The sequence below is a fragment of the Cydia splendana genome, chromosome 27 (genome assembly GCF_910591565.1).
Source record: "Cydia splendana chromosome 27, ilCydSple1.2, whole genome shotgun sequence".
In the NCBI taxonomy this organism is placed as follows: domain Eukaryota; kingdom Metazoa; phylum Arthropoda; class Insecta; order Lepidoptera; family Tortricidae; genus Cydia; species Cydia splendana.
The window spans coordinates 7,953,476-7,973,575 of NC_085986.1; the positions used below are offsets into that span (position 1 = coordinate 7,953,476).

General features: G+C 40.7%; 1 protein-coding gene and 1 long non-coding RNA gene across 2 annotated transcripts in view; both read left to right on the forward strand.

The window, feature by feature from the left end:
• Positions 1-177: 177 nt before the first annotated feature.
• Positions 178-8,138, forward strand: LOC134803667 (adventurous-gliding motility protein Z-like). Its single transcript, XM_063776456.1, has 4 exons — positions 178-256; positions 5,071-5,643; positions 6,399-6,497; positions 7,288-8,138. Exons 1-4 carry the CDS (start codon positions 178-180, stop codon positions 8,136-8,138), a joined length of 1,602 nt encoding a protein of 533 aa, XP_063632526.1.
• Positions 8,139-8,248: 110 nt separating this feature from the next.
• LOC134803827 (uncharacterized) overlaps positions 8,249-20,100 on the forward strand; it is a 137,008-nt gene continuing 125,156 nt past the window's right edge. Inside the window, exon 1 of the long non-coding RNA XR_010146026.1 lies at positions 8,249-8,492. This is a non-coding gene — a long non-coding RNA (uncharacterized LOC134803827). The remainder of the gene's footprint in view (positions 8,493-20,100) is intronic.

Sequence of the window (20,100 nt, forward strand, 5' to 3'; positions counted from 1 at the left end):
TGTTTTTTTTTTTATTCATTTCATAACCATGGCTACAAATGATCGGCATTTTAATTTTAAAGGGCAGTCCAGACGAAATAACTTTTTGCACAATGTGATTAAATAATTATCAATTTAATCAGGTGGCGTGGACGTAAAAATGAAAAGGGCTTGCCGCTTCCACGATTCGATAGTAAGATGACCGATCAAATGGAGGTGCGGACGCAAGGCCGCACCGGACCGCGACCCTGGTGCGGTCCGGCGCACGTTCGACTGTGTGAGTTCCGAAAGTCAGTTCCTATAAATACTACTTGAACTCTCTCTCTGAGAAGAATTCTTCTCTTGGACTTCGGTTCGAAGGCACGACTTCCGCCTGGAGAGAGTTCTCTATATGATGCCCTTTTACTTTCCACAGATTTCTATATTCTTACTCTATACTCTATTTAATCCATATTTAATCTATAGACTGATAGCAGAATGTCACAATTGACACAAAAATGTGTTTATTATTTACATTTTTATTCACTGCCACAAGAACATAAAAATTATCTTTAAAAGAATATATTTGAAAAAATGTGGTTTACCAATGGGTCTACCACTAATTTCAGGCGGTTGCCTTAGTTGCTTAGGTCTACAACTGGTTGCCACATTCAGCCACATCTTCAACCAATCCGTTGCTTACCAGAATAACTACTTACCAACCGCGGACCGCCTCAGTTAACCGGTTGACCTACTTATAAAATGCTAGATGCAAACTTTCAGCGTAATAAATACCTCAATGTGGCCGCAAATTTATGCATTGTAAGATGGAATCAGATTCAAAATAATAAAATAGTACGTGCGAAAAGCGAATGACAAAACCTATACTTTTCTCCATTTTCTCGCTAATTTATGGCTAAAATACCGTTTGCGAAAAAGGGATTGTGTTGAAAGTCGGATAGGATGAATCCAGGTACTTAGATTATTAATAATTAATTACAGCTAAAAATTGCCTGGTCCAGAGCACACAGTCGCTGGGGCCGAAATCGGTCAGGAGAGCATCATCAATTAATTACACAAACGGGTCTACCGCGATATAATTTGTTTTTACCTTAAATTCCGACGTTTCAGCTAAATTATATCGCGGTAGACCCGTTTGTGTAATTAAATATGTGTACAAAACGCGAGAGCTCAAAGTATGTATTAATAATTATAAATCGACTAGCGACCCGCCCCGGCTTCGCACGGGTAAGAATTAATATTCACCAACCTAACCGAAAAAACCTCGCGTGATTTGTGCACATCATGCACAAGCCCTAATTTACTTTAAATCGTCATATACGGCCTCCTAGCCTAGTCAGTCATAGTGACCCTGCCTAATAGCAAGCAGGAGGTCCCGGGTTCGAATTCTGGTTAGGGCATTTATTTGTGTGTTTATCACAAATATTTGTTCCTGAGTTATTGATGTTTTGTGGGCTTTCTAAGTGGCTACTAGTGAATAAAAAGGCCATTAAAAATTCATAAAAACTTAAATCGGCCATGTTAAGCTGGTTTGAATCCTCGGGATGTCCTACCTCCAGTGTAAGTTTGACGTACTATTTATGGGACACCTGTAGGATTAAACTTGCGTCTAATTAAAGGCCCCAGTACACAGTGGCTAACGATGGGCCATGCAAAGCCACTGCCATGGGCGACTGTGTGAACGCTTCGCCACGATTCCTTTGAAGTGTCAAAAACACAACATCCCGATTGCGCACCACGAAAGACAACTGAGGGCTTATACGTCGTGTTGGCTCTATCACACTTGCGTACGAATTTACAAGTGCGACAGAGAGGCAACACGTCGAACGTGGATCGCAGTAGGCCCTCTGATGGCCAGTCGTCCGCCATATACCATTACCCCTGTACACAATGGCGATGGCTTGTCATGGGCCATCCTTGACCACTAGGGCCTCCTTAATAAACATTACATTTATGCAGGCCATTATCAACAGGATATCCGGAACAAGAAGCTCCACAGTCCAGATTTGCGTGGCTCAAGTCAAAGATATGGGCATTGGCCGGCCCAGTAATCCCATCATTTACAAGTAGGTTCCGGTCACAATATAAAGGCCCCTGTACATATTGGGCCAACGCAGGCCAGTCCAAGGGACGCAGCCATGCGGTAGAATGAGATAGCAATATCACTTGCTCCCTCTAACGCATAAATGCGTCCCCCAGACTGGACGCTGGCCCAATATGTACAGGGGCCTTAAAATATATTAAAATATAGATTATAACGATTTGAGTACATTTAACGCTAGTGTGGGGTGGCACACTAGCGTTTTTGAGCGTCGGCGTCTGTAGTCAGCGCTATGAAAAATGGCGTCGCTGCGCAATTGTGTCTATTGACACACAATGTCTTGCGTCGAGCCACAGAATAAGGGCTCATTTAGTCGATGCGAGAACTCGCATGCGAGTTTCATTACATTGCGGTTTTTTATCGGTCGGTCGAATTGGACGTAACCATCAGTCCGCAATGTATAGTGTGTAGCTTTCAAATAGAGCTCAACGGCTAATCCTATTGTCTATTGTTAAGTAAAACCGCACATTCTACTTTAACTGAAAAAAGGATCTTAATTATTCTATTTGCACCTGAGCGCGGGCTAGTCTAACGCTCAATAAACCAGTGTAGGTGCGCTCTCCGATAACGCGCCTTTGTTACGCATCTCGATCACACATTTTAGATTGGTTCTGTAGCGTTCGACTCGCCGGCACTCAGTAACCGAAGTGCGTCTTTTTTAACCGCTCGTGCCACGTGCCACAACCGCACGTGGCACGAGCGGTTTTACTTAACAATAGACAATACGATTAGCCGTCGAGCTCTATTTGAAAGCTACACACTATACGTATTTTTTATGCAGATGGTTGTGGCCAGGGCCGGATTAACCCTAAGTCAAAGTAGGCAACTGCCTAGGGGCCCCGCCTCGGCTAGGGGGCCCCGGCGGCTCAGCGCGCACCAAATAAAATGTTGTTCCATAGGGCCAAAATTCATGAGTAAATTTATTATTCTTATAATAATGAGTATGCTTTGTTATTATTTTTTTTTGATCCATTCTTTAAATTAATGAAATACTGTGATAAAATTGAAGCAATACGTTACAGTTTGACGGGGCGTATTCTGCGTACCTGTTGTAAACTTGTAATAATAGGGGTTTTCAGGAAAAATGGTTCACTTTTTTTCGATCTACCGACAACTTTTGGGTTATTTCGACTCAGAATCACGGGGACTACCTACTAATTAAAACAAAGAAAAAGAAAGAAGACGAACGTGTGCCCAGTTTTTCATAGGAATGCTCGACCTTCGGCCTCACTTTTTACCTCAATTTACCATTGGTTTGTGTTCCACATCTCCTCTACTTCAGCTTAGCCTTTGGCCTCGCTGCGCCAACTTAATACAACTTTTAATACAATGGACATTGGTTCGTGTCTGTGCTCAACTATTTATCCTGAAGCCTATGAAGCACGGCTTTGACTTCGCATGAAAGCTCGCCTCACTGGGGCACTTCGGACTTTAGGTGTAGATGAAGATCGATACCCGGCCTTTTAACAAGCTTTCACAATTTGCGATATTGTTAATAAAAAATTTCGCGCTCGCTGCGCTCGCGTTTATTTTTGGTTCTTTACTTGACCCTGCATCATCTACATGTTAGCTTGGCCAAGAAAAGTCTGCAATGCTTTTGATAGCATACGCAGTGCAAGTGTTATTTATATGTCATAATTTCATAGAAGTTTTGACGTTTAAAATAATACTTGCACTGCGAGTGCTATCAAAATTGTTGCAGGCTTATCTTGGTCTAACTCTAGTAATTTAAGTAATTCTAACATACGGAAGTTCTTTATTATTAGGTTGATTCTAATTATGAGGCTCGGCGTTTGGTCTTATGGTCGGACAATCGCTGTTCAGCCTCGCAAAATATTAACTAAGTATTGAGAAAATCAACTTTGCGGCACTAGTTGAGCTTAGCCTTTAGCCTCGCTTAAAATTTGCCATTAGAGGTAGATAGGAAAGTGACGCTGAACCTCACATCTTTGGTATTCCACTGCGAATTGGCCTTAAGCCTAAAGGGCTCTCCCCACACTTGACGCGACGCGGAATCGGCCAAAACCGATAGAATAAAGCTTTATGTCCACGCAATAAGAGCGAAAAAGACATCGTTCTATTTGGATCGTCTCGGCCGACGCCTGAAGATTGAAATTAAAAACGCAAACTTTTTTCCCTGTACTGAATATGCTGTGTGCAGAATTGACTGTAGGGGGGCCCGAACCTCGCACTGCCTAGGGGCCCCGACATGCTTAATCCGGCCCTGGTTGTGGCACGTGGCACGAGCGGTTTTACTTAACAATAGACAATAGGATTAGCCGTCGAGCTCTATTTGAAAGCTACACACTATACGTATTTTTTATGCAGGTGGTTGTGGCACGTGGCACGAGCGGTTTTACTTAACAATAGACAATAGGATTAGCCGTCGAGCTCTATTTGAAAGCTACACACTATACGTATTTTTTATGCAGGTGGTTGTGGCACGTGGCACGAGCGGTTTTACTTAACAATAGACAATAGGATTAGCCGTCGAGCTCTATTTGAAAGCTACACACTATACATATTTTTTATGCAGGTGGTTGTGGCACGTGGCACGAGCGGTTTTACTTAACAATAGACAATAGGATTAGCCGTCGAGCTCTATTTGAAAGCTACAAACTATAACTAAAATCGCATGCGAATTCGCGCGCCGTCTAAATCAGCCCTAAGTAATTGTACTCCCGTACAGAAAGGACGCTTCCTACCAAACCGAAGTTTGACAGCGATTCAGGGTTGAATCATGGTATCCCATTCTAACTTATGGCACTATTGGCGGTCTTATGTAAATGGTCCTTAAGGCTTCGACAAGAAATTTAGGCATCGAATTCCATTATTTCATGATGTACACAGACGCATAACCTTAACTGATCAAAATGACCTTGACGCGATTTTATTGTTAAGAGAATAAGAGCGTGTCAAGGTAATTTTGAACACCTTGCCCGCTTAGCAATTCTCTGCTGCTGACTGTACTAAAAATTTTTTTGATCCAGATAGTATAACGGGACAACTCACGAACGTAATCTCCAGCGCCTTTGGCAACGCCTTCAGCTTCGGCCAATCCGGAAGCTCTGCACCAGGCCCCAGCCAATTAACAAGCTTCGCAGCACCCGACTCCAGCCAATCAGGAGGCGTCACACCAGCAGAGCTGCCGCCTGCAGCACCAGAAACACAAAACGCACAGACAGGGATTGAAGCTGAGAAGGGAAAACAGGAAATCACTATTGAAAGTCATGAAACTGAAACTATTCAAAATGCTGAAACGGCATTAACTGAAACTACTCTAAATGCTGAAACGGCATTAACTGAAACTACTCAAAATGCTGAAACAGAATTAACTGAAACTACTCAAAATGCTGAAACAGAATTATCTGAAACTACTCAAAATGCTGAAACAGAATTAACTGAAACTACTGAAAATGCTGAAACAGAATTAACTGAAACTACTCAAAATACTGAAGCTGAGAAAAAAGAAAGCGAAGCATCGCTAGCCGAGGAAAAACACAGCGAAGCATCGCTAGCCGAGGAAAAAGAGAGCGAAGCATCGCTAACTGAGAAAAAAGATGGCTAATGAAACAAAAAGTTTTCGTTACGGACTCTTCTTTTAAGTCATCTACTAGTAGAAGATTATAACAAATTCATACGTCAAGAAGTTTGTTTTATTACGTACAGTCAGCAGCAGAAGTTGCTAAACGGGCGAGGTGTTCAAAATTACCCTTATAGTGACCCTGCCTAATAGCGAGCAGGAGGTCCCGGGTTCGAATCCTGGTGAGGGCATTTATTTGTGTGTTTATCACAAATATTTGTTCCTGAGTTATGGATGTTTTGTGGGCTTTCTAAGTGGCTACTAGTGAATACAAAGACCATTAAAAATTCATAAAAACTTAAATCGGTCATGTTAAGCTGGTTTGGATCCCCAGGGTGTCCTACCTCCAGTGTCAATTTGACGTACTATTTATGGGACACCCTGTAGGATTAAACTTGCGTCTAATTAAGGGCCCCAGTACACAGTGGCTAACGATGGGCCATGCCAAGCCACTGCCACGATTCCTTTGAAGTCTCAAAAACACGGCTTCCCGATTGCGCACCGCGATAGACAACTGAGGGCTTATACGTCGTGTTGGCTCCATCACACTTGCGTACGAATTTACAAGTGCGACAGAGAGGCAACACATCGAACGTGGATCGCAGTAGGCCCTCTGATGGCCAGTCGTCCGCCATATACTTGGTACACAATGGCGATGGCTTGTCATGGGCCATCCTTGATCATTGGGCCCTTCGTATTAATAAACATTACATATATGCTGGCCATTATCAACAGGATATCCGGATCCGGAACAAGAAGCCCCACAGTCCAGATTTGCGTGGTTCAAGTCAAAGATATTGGCATTGGCCGGCCCAGTAATCCCATCAATTACAAGTAGGTACCGGTCACAATATAAAGGCCCCTGTACATATTGGGCCAACGCAGGCCAGTCCAAGGGACGCAGCCATGCGGTAGAATGAGATAGCAATATCACTTGCTCCCTCTAACGCATATATGCGTCCCCCAGACTGGACGCTGGCCCAATATGTACAGGGGCCTTAAAATAATTATAACGATTTGAGTACATTTAACGCTAGTGTGGGGTGGCACACTAGCGTCTTTTGAGCGTCGGCATCTATAGTCAGCGCTATGAAAAAATGGCGTCGCTGCGCAATTGTGTCTATTGACACACAATGTCTTGCGTCGAGCCACAGAATAAGGGCTCATTTAGTCGATGCAAGAACTCGCATGCGAGTTTCATTACATTGCGGTTTTTGATCGGTCGGTTGAATTGGACGTAACCATCAGTCCGCAATGTAACTAAAATCGCATGCGAGTTAGCGCGCCGTCTAAATCAGCCCTAAGTAATAGTACTCCCGTACAGAAAGGACACTTCCTACCAAACCGAAGTTTGACAGCGATTCAGGGTTGAACCATGGTATCCCTTTCTAACTTATGGCACTATGGCGGTCTTATGTAAATGGTCCTTAAGGGTTCGACAAGAAATTTAGGCATCGAATTCCATTATATCATGATGTACACAGACGCATAACCTTAACTGATCAAAATGACCTTGACGCGACTTTATTGTTAAGAGAATAAGAGCGTGTCAAGGTAATTTTGAACACCTTGCCCGCTTAGCAACTCTCTGCTGCTGACTGTACTAAAAATTTTTTTGATCCAGATAGTATAACGGGACAACTCACGAACGTAATCTCCAGCGCCTTTGGCCACGCCTTCAGCTTCGGCCAATCCGGAAGCTCTGCACCAGGCCCCAGCCAATTAACAAGCTTCGCAGCACCCGACTCCAGCCAATCAGGAGGCGTTACACCAGCAGAGCTGCCGCCTGCAGCACCAGAAACACAAAACGCACAGACAGGGATTGAAGCTGAGAAGGGAAAAGAAGAAATCACAATTGAAAGCCATGAAACTGAAAATATTCAAAATGCTGAAACGGCATTAACTGAAAATACTCAAAATGATGAAACTGAATTAACTGAAACTACTCAAAATGCTGAAACTGAAACTACTCAACATGCTGAAACTGAATTAACTGAAACTACTCAAAATGCTGAAACAGAATTAACTGAAACTACTGAAAATGCTGAAACAGAATTAACTGAAACTACTGAAAATGCTGAAACAGAATTAACTGAAACTACTCAAAATGCTGAAACAGAATTAACTGAAACTACTCAAAATGCTGAAACAGAATTAACTGAAACTACTGAAAATGCTGAAACAGAATTAACTGAAAGTACGCAAAATGCTGAAGCTGAGAAAAAAGAAAGCGAAGCGTCGCTAGCCGAGAAAAAAGAAAGCGAAGCGTCGCTAGCCGAGGAAAAAGAAAGCGAAGCATCGCTAGCCGAGGAAAAAGAAAGCGAAGCATCGCTAGCCGAGGAAAAAGAAAGCGAAGCATCGCTAGCCGAGGAAAAAGAAAGCGAAGCATCGCTAGCCGAGGAAAAAGAAAGCGAAGCATCGCTAGCCGAGGAAAATGATAGCAAAGAATCGCTAGCTGAGAAAAAAGATGGCTAATGAAACAAAACGTTTTAGTTGTTGACTCTACTTTTCTTAGTTTTCTTTCGAGTCATCTATTACTAAACGATTATAACAAATTCATACCTACTCAAGTTTGTTTTATAACGTACCTATACTCTGTATCTTTAGGTATTTAAATAAAAGTAAACAAACACTTTGTACATTTTCGGGTAGTTATAACATTTATTGGTTGACCAACCAAATATAAAACCGCCTGGATCAGTCACTGAACGACCTGACATTAACCTACATTATTTGATCATGTAATGTTTTCATCTACCCTCAACTGGCTTAAGGAACCATTTGAGGGTAGATTTTGTTTACTTTTATTTAAATACCTAAAGATACAGAGTATAGCTCCTCTGGCTATATATTTATATTATATTATAACTCCGGTCCCCATTATCAGCTCGATGCCATCATTGTACGTACTCGTAAGTACCTATATATACTTGGTCAAGCAAATCTTGTCAGTAGAAAAAGGCGCGAAATTCAAATTTTCTATGGGAGAATGACCTTCGTGCCTACATTTTTTAAATTTGCCGCCTTCTTTTACTGACAAGATTTGCTTGACCAAGTATATAAATCAAATTTTCTCAAAAGCTCAATCGGATACACCAACAAATTGTATTTAAAACTTATGCATTTAATATTTAACTTGCAATATTCCTATCTATAGTCTGTATCTTTAGGTATTTAAAAAAGTGTAAACTAAATCTACATTGAAATGGCTCCTTAAGCCAGTTGAGGGTAGATGAAAACATTGCATGTTCAAATAATGTAGGTTAAAGTCAGGTCGTTCAGTGACAGATCCAGGTGATTTTGTATTTGGTTGGTTAATCCATGGTATAATAATATACTCCGCCTGGTACTCCATTCCCGTCTTTTCTAGGTCACCTAACTGACACGGGCCTACGTCATTATGCGACAGCGCTATATGATAATATGCGATAGCGCTATATATAGCGGCCATGTTGTTGTGACGTAGGCCCGTGTCACTCTGGGAATGGAAGACCATGTTTTATTAGACTATGGGGTATAGTTAGTCGTAGCAAAGACATAATAATATGTAACTTCGTATAAGATGAATAAAGTCTAAGGAAAAAACGTGCCTCGGAAATCAAGAAAAAGGATAGTAGTAACATAAACAATATCTGGGAGACCGAGCTTTGCTCGGAAAACATATAAAAACTCAAAAATGCGCGTTTTCCCAGCGATAAGACCTAGCTAGATCGATTTATCGCCCCCGAAAACCCCCATATAGTAAACATCGAAACTGTTAGAGCCGTTTCCGAGATCCCCGAAATATATACATATAAATAAATAAATATACAAGAATTGAAATATAAAAGATTCTACCCTATTCAACGGAGTACCATATAGGCGGCACAGGTGGCAGGTCTTTACCTCTGACTTTTCAAGTCTTTCAGACCATGCATTCGCTCTTTTTTAGGGTTTCGTAGTCACCTAGAAACCCTTATAGTTTCGCCAGGTCTGTCTTGTCTGTCTGTCCGAGGCTTTGCTCCGTGATCGTTAGTGCTAGAAAGCTGCAATTTGGCATGGATACATAAATCATACATTGCAACAGAACGGTAAAATAAAAAGTGCAATAAAATTGTTTTGTAGGGTTACCTCACATACAAAAAAAAATTTTTTTTTTTGCCCTGTCCCGATAGTGTGGGGTATCGTTGGATAGGTCTTTCAAAATGAATAAGGGTCTCCTAAAACCATTTTTTGATATAGTTAATATTTTGGGAAATATGCGCTCCGAAAGAAAAAAAATATGTGTCCCCCCCCCCTCTAACTTATGAACCACGAGTCCAATAAATATGAAAAAAAAATTGTGAAATAAGAGCTTAATAAATACTTTCAATGAAAACTATAGCGAACATGATCGGTCTAGTCGTTTGTGAATTATTGCAAAAAATCTTCTTTTCTTAGTAAAAAGACGTAATGTAACCAAAGCGCTGCAAAGGTATATACTCCCTTATGATACTAATAGCCCCCGTTTGGCCTATTTTGACAGAATGGTAACTACGAAACCCTACACTGAGCATGGCCCGACATGCTCTTGGCCGATTATTATATTATATATTAGACCGTGACTTCTAGCATATTGTTCACAGACGCCAAGCAACTGCCCAAGGCCACACGGAGAGGCACTCAACAGCACCATGTCGTCAGCGTAGCTTAAGTTGTTGAGACATACGTCATCAATGTGGCAGCCGACATGAGTGCTTGCTGCTGAGCTCCTCTATTAATGCATTTACATACAGGTTGAAGAGCTTGGGTGAGGAGACACCCCCTTGCCCCGCCTCACCCCGCATAAAGAAATAAAGTGCTTTAAGGGGCTCCCCCACGCCAATGACCTTCGATCTAAATCCCTTAGTTTTCTAATGTTTTTTGTAGCTTATCATATTAACAGCAACAGCTTTAAGCATAATATCCCATATTTAATTCAAAGTTCATTGACTTCGAGATTGCATTTGGCATCAAAGTTGAACAATTTTAGACTAAATAACTGGTTTGCTGGACATAACTTTTGTGTTAATTAGTTTAAAATTAAAACCCTAGACACATTTTTGAAGACGTCAAAGGCGAACCCAAATATGTAGATTTCGTACATGTAAGATCCTTCACAGCAAACTGTTTTTTCAGACCATGTTTAAAAAAATCATAAAAAAATAAGTATTCATTTCTTTCAAAATCTGGTAGACCAAAACGGAGATAAAAGATTGAAGAACCGATAACCGTTTGTCTTATAATTCTATCTGTAGTGCAAATAAAAGGAGATACGATTCAAAACTTGTCAAAAATCGCCCCAGTAGCCGTGTCGGAAGCCGGTGTTGCTCGAAGCGGTAGCCCCTTAACCATAGAATAAATAGGTACTCTTTATTGGCACACCTCAGTAAAAGATACAAAGAAAAGAACAATTGATTAACGATTAACATACAAAGGTAGGTACATACGTAGTCATCAATGCACTATACGAACAGTTATAAAATAATAACTATCTATTATCAACGTTAAACAAGAACACGAACAAATTGTTGGTTTAAAAACTAAAAGTTCTGGATATGCAAAGAAAGCTTACAATTAAATAAACTTAGGTATCAAATGATAGTCTAAGAAAATAAAAGAAAATGGGACGTATTTAACCGGTCAACTAATTAATCGAATATGGACAGTTGAAAAAAATAGTAGTGGGTACTAAAATTAATAGTTTGGCAAAAAAACGGAGCCTTAAAATATATCAATATGTTACAGCTTTTGATTATTTTTAGGTAGGTACCAAGTATTTATTTGGCAACTGAATTATTATATTGGAGACCATTTATGAAGCACATTTTAAAAAGAAAACGGCTATCTATTAATTCAAAAATGAAGTTCTATTAAAATATTTTGTTTGGTAATTACACGGTCAACCTAACACGCTCCTCCTCGCTTTGCTCGTCGTCGCACCTATCTGTTGACTCTAGCAGAACACAGTGGTAACTATTGAAATTAGTAATTAAAAACTTAAAGATCTAATGGTATAATGGCCATTAGGCGTTTCATGATTAGAAATTTCGACTATAAGTATACTGACCATTACGTATTGGTAAATTAATTTTCACCACACCAGCTCGGAAAGGCTTACTTTGCACTTCAAAAACTGATAGCAAAGTTGCATTTTATTCACATGTGAGGCAAAGTAATCAAATGCTAATTTTGAGTTGTTTTCTTATGTTTGCTGGTAGAATTGACTTTTAAATGATGATTTTGGATGATAAATATTTAATAACATTCATTTGGATTTGATTTGGTTTGATTTTGTTTGATATTTTACATTTCATATTTGCTTCGGGTTGGTGTGGTGAAAAATCTTGTGTTTCACTCGGGGGCAAATTTTGTTTAATCCTTGTGCTTTGAAACCCTCGCAACGCTCAAGATTCCATTTACCGAACTCTTTCGCTTGCTCGGGTATCAATATTAGCACGAGCGGTTAAACAACAACTTTGCCCCCTTGTAAAACAAATAACTATTGAGGTGTTTTGTGTAAAAATTCACAGATTTCGTGCCTCACACGACTATCGAGCACATTGGAAATGAATCTACGGAATTCGAAAAAATATTGTCGCTGAGCGACGAGAAAGTCTGGATAAGGAAAAAGTTACAAAATAAAACTACAACGTTGAATGATAATTATTGTATTCTTAGACTAACACAAGTATCCTGGACATAACGCATGTGAACAAACAAATTGCAAAATTTCCACACGCGTATCCAAGTTTGAATAACTGTCGCCGTGGCGCATAAGTATAGGTACATATTTCAATTTCATTTTTCGATTAATAAGCAGGATATATTAATGTTCAAAGTACAAGAAAATTATTACACGGCAAATCCGTAGTCAATCAGCTATCTGCTAGCAGCCGCCAGCAACATGCTGAGGTGAGACCATTTCGTGGCACTTTTTCTTTTTTATGTTTCTCTGTATAAGTTTTTATTTTCTCCCTCTCCCTCTCCCTCTCCCTCTCCCTCTCCCTCTCCCTCTCCCTCTCCCTCTCCCTCTCCCTCTCTCCCTCTCCCTCTCCCTCTCCCTCTCCCTCTCCCTCTCCCTCTCCCTCTCCCTCTCCCTCTCCCTCTCCCTCTCCCTCTCCCTCTCCCTCTCCCTCTCCCTCTCCCTCTCCCTCTCCCTCTCCCTCTCCCTCTCCCTCTCCCTCTCCCTCTCCCTCTCCCTCTCCCTCTCCCTCTCCCTCTCCCTCTCCCTCTCCCTCTCCCTCTCCCTCTCCCTCTCCCTCTCCCCTCTCCCTCTCCTCTCCCTCTCCCTCTCCCTCTCCCTCTCCCTCTCCCTCTCCCTCTCCCTCTCCCTCTCCCTCTCCCCTCTCCCTCTCCCTCTCCCTCTCCCTCTCCCTCTCCCTCTCCCTCTCCCTCTCCCTCTCCCTCTCCCTCTCCCTCTCCCTCCTCTCCCCTCCCTCCTCTCCCTCTCCCTCTCCCTCTCCCTCTCCCTCTCCCTCTCCCTCTCCCTCTCCCTCTCCCTCTCCCTCTCCCTCTCCCTCTCCCCTCTCCCTCTCCCCCCTCCCCCTCCCCCTCCCCTCTCCCTCTCCCTCTCCTCTCCTCTCCCTCTCCCTCTCCCTCTCCCTCTCCCTCTCCCTCTCCCTCTCCCTCTCCCTCTCCCTCTCCCTCTCCCTCTCCCTCTCCCTCTCCCTCTCCCTCTCCCTCTCCCTCTCCCTCTCCCTCTCCCTCTCCCTCTCCCTCTCCCTCTCCCTCTCCCTCTCCCTCTCCCTCTCCCTCTCCCTCTCCCTCTCCCTCTCCCTCTCCCTCTCCCTCTCCCTCTCCTCTCCCCTCTCCCTCTCCCCTCTCCCTCTCCCTCTCCCTCTCCCTCTCCCTCTCCCTCTCCCTCTCCCTCTCCCTCTCCCTCTCCCTCTCCCTCTCCTCTCCCTCTCCCTCTCCCTCTCCCTCTCCCTCTCCCTCTCCCTCTCCCTCTCCCTCTCCCTCTCCCTCTCCCTCTCCCTCTCCCTCTCCCTCTCCCTCTCCCTCTCCCTCTCCCTCTCCCTCCCTCTCCCTCTCCCTCTCCCTCTCCCTCTCCCTCTCCCTCTCCCTCTCCCTCTCCCTCTCCCTCTCCCTCTCCCTCTCCCTCTCCCTCTATTTCTATTTCCACCACCACAAGAATGCATAGATTGTCGAATAGTGCGTTATCTACGCCCGTCTCAAACAGGATAGATAGAGTTAGACCAAGAAAAATCTGCAGCGATTTTGAAAGCCCACGCAGTGCAAGTGTTATTCTGCCGTCATAATCCCGATAATTCATAACAAACACCGATAACGAACTCTACGAAACATGAAGTCATAAATGTCCTGTGAAAAATGTCGTTCTGACTTTTTGACTATTTTAAGGTTAGGCTACAGGGCAAACCCTTAACCCGATCGTCTTTGTTTTAGGCTCAAATTGTAGCTGACTAAATTGTCCAGAGCCGTTTTTCTCAAATTTTTGATATCATTCTTCGTTTCCAAATTATCGAGCACCAAAATCAAAAATTCGGAAAAAATTGAATTTTATTTTCACTATTTCGACCATAACTTTTTAGGGTTCCGTACCCAAAGGGTAAAACGGGACCCTATTACTAATTAGGGTTCCGTACCCAAAGGGTAAAACGGGACCCTATTACTAAGACTTCGCTGTCCGTCCGTCCGTCCGTCCGTCCGTCCGTCCGTCTGTCACCAGGCTGTATCTCACGAACCGTGATAGCTAGACAGTTGAAATTTTCACAGATGATGTATTTCTGTTGCCGCTATAACAACAAATACTAAAAACAGAATAAAATAAAGATTTAAATGGGGCTCCCATACAACAAACGTGATTTTTGACCAAAGTTAAGCAACGTCGGGAGTGGTCAGTACTTGGATGGGTGACCGTTTTTTTTTTGCTTTTTTTTTTGTTTTTTTTTTATATGGTACGGAACCCTTCGTGCGCGAGTCCGACTCGCACTTGCCCGATTTTTTTTTGTTTTTGACTTTCTCGAATAATTATTTTTGCACCTTACAGCTCTCAGCATTATGCGTCTTTTGAGCCTATTTTTTAATATCATATCTTCACAACTTTCCGAGATATAAGGGGATCGCACTTTTTCGTGAAATCAGACCGTATACTGGAGCGAACGAAAAGACATTTCCAATGTCAAAAGAAATCAATACTTATTCATTAAATTTAACTGCTTTCGTGTTAAAATACTACCTAGCTGAAACGACATGCTCAGTTATGAGGATTACTTAGGTGTTTACAACTAGATGACAACTAAATTTTATGATCGCTTTACAATATTAGTTGCCAATTTATTATTTTAGTCACTTTAAGTTCCCTATATTTTTTTGGGTGGCTTGATTTTGCTGCCAGTTTTTTTAATAATATGATGCTTATATTTGAGGCTAATATATATTTTTTGGCCCTAAAATATTAAAATGCACAGCCAAATTATATTATTATATGCCCAATGAAAGTTCCTGTTTAATGTTTTAGTTGCCCGGTTAATAATAAGCCAAATAAAATTATCAGTAGTTAGGTGTAAAACCACTAGAGTTAGACGTGTGTGTGACACATTTAAAAATTGATTATACTTCAACCTGCAGTATTTTATTTTCTTTGAACCTTTATCAACTCAATGATATCCTTAAAAAGGGAGATAACCATTTTCCATCTCTTTCTTTTAGGCATTCGGCAAATACTGAATAGGCGTTTTTTTATTTCTGTATCCAGAGTTACATAAATCTTAACACAAATCGTTATTTTTACTAAGTAGCAACGGATTGCAGATTTCCTAGTTTTTAACTTATTTTTTATGAGGCTTTCGAAAGATGATAATAATTCCTATTTTATTGCAGGAAGGTACATGTGTCATACCATTTTTGAATCTGCATAACATGCTCAATATCTTGACGTTATTCACTCATTACTTTTCTAGATTTTTTTTTCACGACAGGTGGTCAAAGTCGAAATTAATGTTTCGCTGTGAATTTAATTCAAGATTAAACCAGTACTTTATTACATTTGACATTGTTTATCGATGAAATACCTATTCTGTTATCTTAATTAACTATTCATGATGCCTTACACATAAAAAAAACCAACTTCGAGACCTTTCCGAGTGCACACTGGCACTAACAATGTTAAAAACGGTCAAAATTCATGAAAAACCTTAATTTGGCAATAACTCGAAAACCGTGCCACTTTTACTGGGGTCATGTTAAGTTGGTTTGGGTCCTTTTGGCCTGGTCTACCTCCAGTGTCACTGTGACGTGTCACTTATAAGACACCCTGTATTATTTAATTGTACTTTTTAAGCTTTCTTTTCGTGTCCGTACATTCTAGTTTTTAAACCAATAATTTGTTTGTGTGCTTGTTTAGCGTTGATAGATAGTTATTTTATAAGTTACAAATGTTTGTGTAATGCATTAAGGACTATGTAAGGACCTTTGAGGGCTCCCGATCCCAAGGCAGACCAAAAAAGCGATGGCTTGATGTTGCGAAACTGAAAGCAGATTATGAGCGTGAACGGGCTCACACGAGACGACGCCCAGGATCGCGCAAAGTGGAGGAAAGCAAGTAGGAAAGCGGACCCTGGCAAAGGCCGGGATAACGCTAGGTAGAAGATGACCTACCTTTGTATGGTCAAGGGATTTGATTGCTGTACCATGTCATACCGTCACAGTGCTAATAGTGGGCATGAGACCCCTAGCTTTTTTAGGGTTCCGTACCCAAAGGGTAAAACGGGACCCTATTACTAAGACTTCGCTGTCCGTCCGTCCGTCCGTCCGTCCGTCCGTCCGTCTGTCACCAGGCTGTATCTCACGAACCGTGATAGCTAGACAGTTGAAATTTTCACAGATGATGTATTTCTGTTGCCGCTATAACAACAAATACTAAAAACAGAATAAAATAAAGATTTAAATGGGGCTCCCATACAACAAACGTGATTTTTGACCAAAGTTAAGCAACGTCGGGAGTGGTCAGTATTTGGATGGGTGACCGTCTTTTTTTTGCTTTTTTATTTGTTTTTTTTTTTTGCATTATAGTACGGAACCCTTCGTGCGCGAGTCCGACTCGCACTTGCCCGGTTTTTTATAATACATACATTATTTGTCACTGCGACAACAATATGTGAGTACAGAATAATTTCATAAGTATGTACCTACATTTTCGCACATAGCCAATAGGCACTTATCGATTAAGAGCGATCTCTTCCAAATCCAGACATCCTTTGGGTAGCGGAAACAGCTTAATATCGAAAAACAATAATACCTTATTTATTTTTAACCGAAAATAATATTTATTCAATTGCATGTTTCTGAGATAATGATTAATTTAATGTAATTTTTAGTGCGTCAAGCTTGTGCAAATTCAAGACAATGACGCGTCATGTACCTACAATTATCTTGAAACTGTGTCACACCCGCGGCGTTGTCTGTGTTCGAGTTTATTCCATCGTTTGAGCTTTTGAGCTCATATTATATTGTTTTTATCTAGGTACATAATTACACTTTTTTGTAACTTAATCAGCCACTGGTTAACTGTTAGTAATATCATTTGGCAATAAATCCGCCATTTTCACAATCATAAAAGCTTCAGCCTATAAATATGTAGGTACCTATATAAAACTGAATTTGAGGAAAAGTCCCAACGATGGACCATTGGGAATATTGGGATTATTTGGGATACTACGGGGTGAGAGCATCGTACAGAAAAGTATCATATTTTCTGGAAGTGATCGCTGAAGATTCCCATCTTTAATTGACAATAACGGTAGGTACAGTCCATCAGATACATCGGAATGCCCAGGGCGCTGCTAATGTCTGAACTAAGGTTGCCAACTTTTTTTTGGTGGAATATAGTATTTTCCAGAATAAGGCATCAAAAATATAGTACACTTCAAAAAAATATAGTACTTTTAGATGAAATACTAAAAATTAGTGTAATATACGTTTAATCGGAAATATAGTATTTTAGCGTACTATAAATTATATAGTATTTTTCCAAAAGTATGTAATGTATGTAAAGTATGTAAAGTATGTAAAGTATGTAATAGTACAGAGAGCCAAAATATAGTACAATACTATATAATATAGTACGGTTGGCAACCCTAGTCTAAACACGTCTCTATTGCCAAGGCGTTAGAGTGCACTGAGAGAAAAATCATTAGTAAACTAAACCAGGAATTAAAAAACAGTTCTGTACTGGGGGAAAAAATGAAATTTAGTAATAATTATAGACGTTTCACTATTTCTGTAAAGTTTATGTATTTCTACAAACAGCTCAGTAATCCTAAATCTAATTTCAACAAACAGATAATAGAAATTGCAAGAACTAAAAGAAATTGCAAAAGTCAATTTGTTCCTCTTAGTTGACTCTCCTTGTCCCCGGATTAAGTTTATTTTTGTAATTCTAAGTGTGTTTTTGTTATCCTTTTCTCTCAGTGTGCGTATTCAGATACATATCATGGCTCCTCTACACGATGGCCCAGCGCTGGACCAGCGAGATGGCCATGCGTTGGTTGAGAGCACGCACGATGTAGATGCGTACGCACCATCGCTGGCCCACTACCTTTGATGTGCGGACGAAAAACCGACACCGTGGCAATCCCATCGCCATCCCACCGCGCCAAAAGTCATCCGACACCACTTCCCTCTCTACACGCTGGCCCATTATAGTGGGCCAGTATGATGGCCCATTGTGAAGAAGAGCGATCAGCTGCCAAAGTGCTCAAAAATATCTGATCGCGACTTTACATCATTTTACTAAAAAGGTAATACTTTTTGCAATAACACAAAAACGGCTTAAACGAATTTGTATTATTGCAATTGATATGTTCATTATTTCTAGTTTTAATTGAAAGTTTTCAATATCTCGTTATTTTTTTACCTATGGTTCAAAGTTATAGAAGAGGGGGAGAGACATATATTTTTTAATGAGTGCATGATATTTCCGAAAATACTTATTCACTTTATCCAAACATGATTGATATTCCACCACCACACAACAGGCCTGAAGTAAAAAAAAACGGTCAAGTGCGAGTCGGATTAGTAACAATGTATTTTTTTATGTGGAACGTGAATTAATAGTACATTATTGTCGAGGCTCGGAAGTAGCTACTTGCAGGCTGAGGATTCGTTTTAAACGGACGACCTTGGGAGTCCGTTTAATTGAATCCGAAGCCAGCAAGTAGCCTTCCAGCCGAGTCATATATAGTGCTTTTCTCAAAAATGGTGCAAAAAATATAAATATCATAGAAATATTTTACAAAAGCAACTTTCTTACGTATATATTTTCACAGAAAAAAGTAGAAACAATTGAAAATATTAGCTTTGCCGCCTTTTTATTTTTTTAATAAAAAAATAGAATTGTATTTTTTTGCCGAAAATACGCCAACCTATTTGAGACAGCTAAATAGTCGCGGTACTAATCATCTGTTTGGCTGTTTAATGGGCCTGTGCCTTCATTTGATATGGCCATTTCAACTTTTAAAAAGTTTGGAACTCGACAAATAATGGAATTTGTATGCAACATTGCAGTCCCAAAATCGAGACTGCAATGTTTTTAACGTTTTAATTTTTGACTGACCATAAACTACGCGCTTCGCAACCTATTTTTTAAACGGCAAAGTCGACTTTGCCGTCCATTTTTGAGAAAATGTCTTTGAAAACTACTTTTTTCGGTTTGGTTACGGTTATGGCTACGGTTTTTCGGGTCGGACCAAAAGCAAAGTAATTAAGTCCGACTCACGCTTGACTGCTCATTTCTAACAGGTTTTCCTGCCATCTATAGATAAAGAACTATTTATGGGTATATTTTTTTTAAATTATAGACCCAGTAGTTTCGGAGATAAAGGGGGGGGGGGGGATGGTCGGACAGTCAGTCAGACGCACGATTTATTTATTTTTCATTACTAGTAATTATCATTTCGCGACATGTTTATTATTTAATCGCGCAATTACGCATTTACTTGGTACTAAAATAAATTTTGCAAATTTTATTGACACTCTTATTTAATTTTGGCATTACGCTTGTACAAACTTTACTCAATTGCATGTTACATAACGTTGCAAGGTACCTATATATAGAGCACCCAATCTGTGAATCGATACCAATCGCAAGATGTCGCTTCTACATTTAGTACCAACGGCCACTAAGCTGGTATCAGATCTCGCAGGGCATCTAAGTCCTGGCGTGGTACCTAAGTTACTAGCCACAGTAGAGGGCGCTGCTAACGCTTCTCTTAGTGAATTGGGTGACAATATTATTGGTAAGTCTTGCGGCGTTTTAAAAAAATTGTAGGTTTGTATTCTAACCTACTATATCAACACATATGTCTTTGCTATTACTTACTAAGCGTTTCATTTATATGTATATCTACTATTTTGAATTTTCCATTATGTTACTTCCTTAGAAAAGAAGCGTTTTTATTAAGTTCCAGTTTCCTCGTGA

Coding starts and splice junctions, on each gene's coding strand:
- LOC134803667 (XM_063776456.1), top strand. CDS start 178: ATGACCGATCAAATGGAGGTGCGGACGCAAGGCCGCACCGGACCGCGA. Junction 257..5,070: donor TCCGGCGCACGTTCGACTGT/GTGAGTTCCGAA, acceptor TTTTTGATCCAG/ATAGTATAACGGGACAACTC. Junction 6,498..7,287: donor AGTAATCCCATCAATTACAA/GTAGGTACCGGT, acceptor TTTTTGATCCAG/ATAGTATAACGGGACAACTC.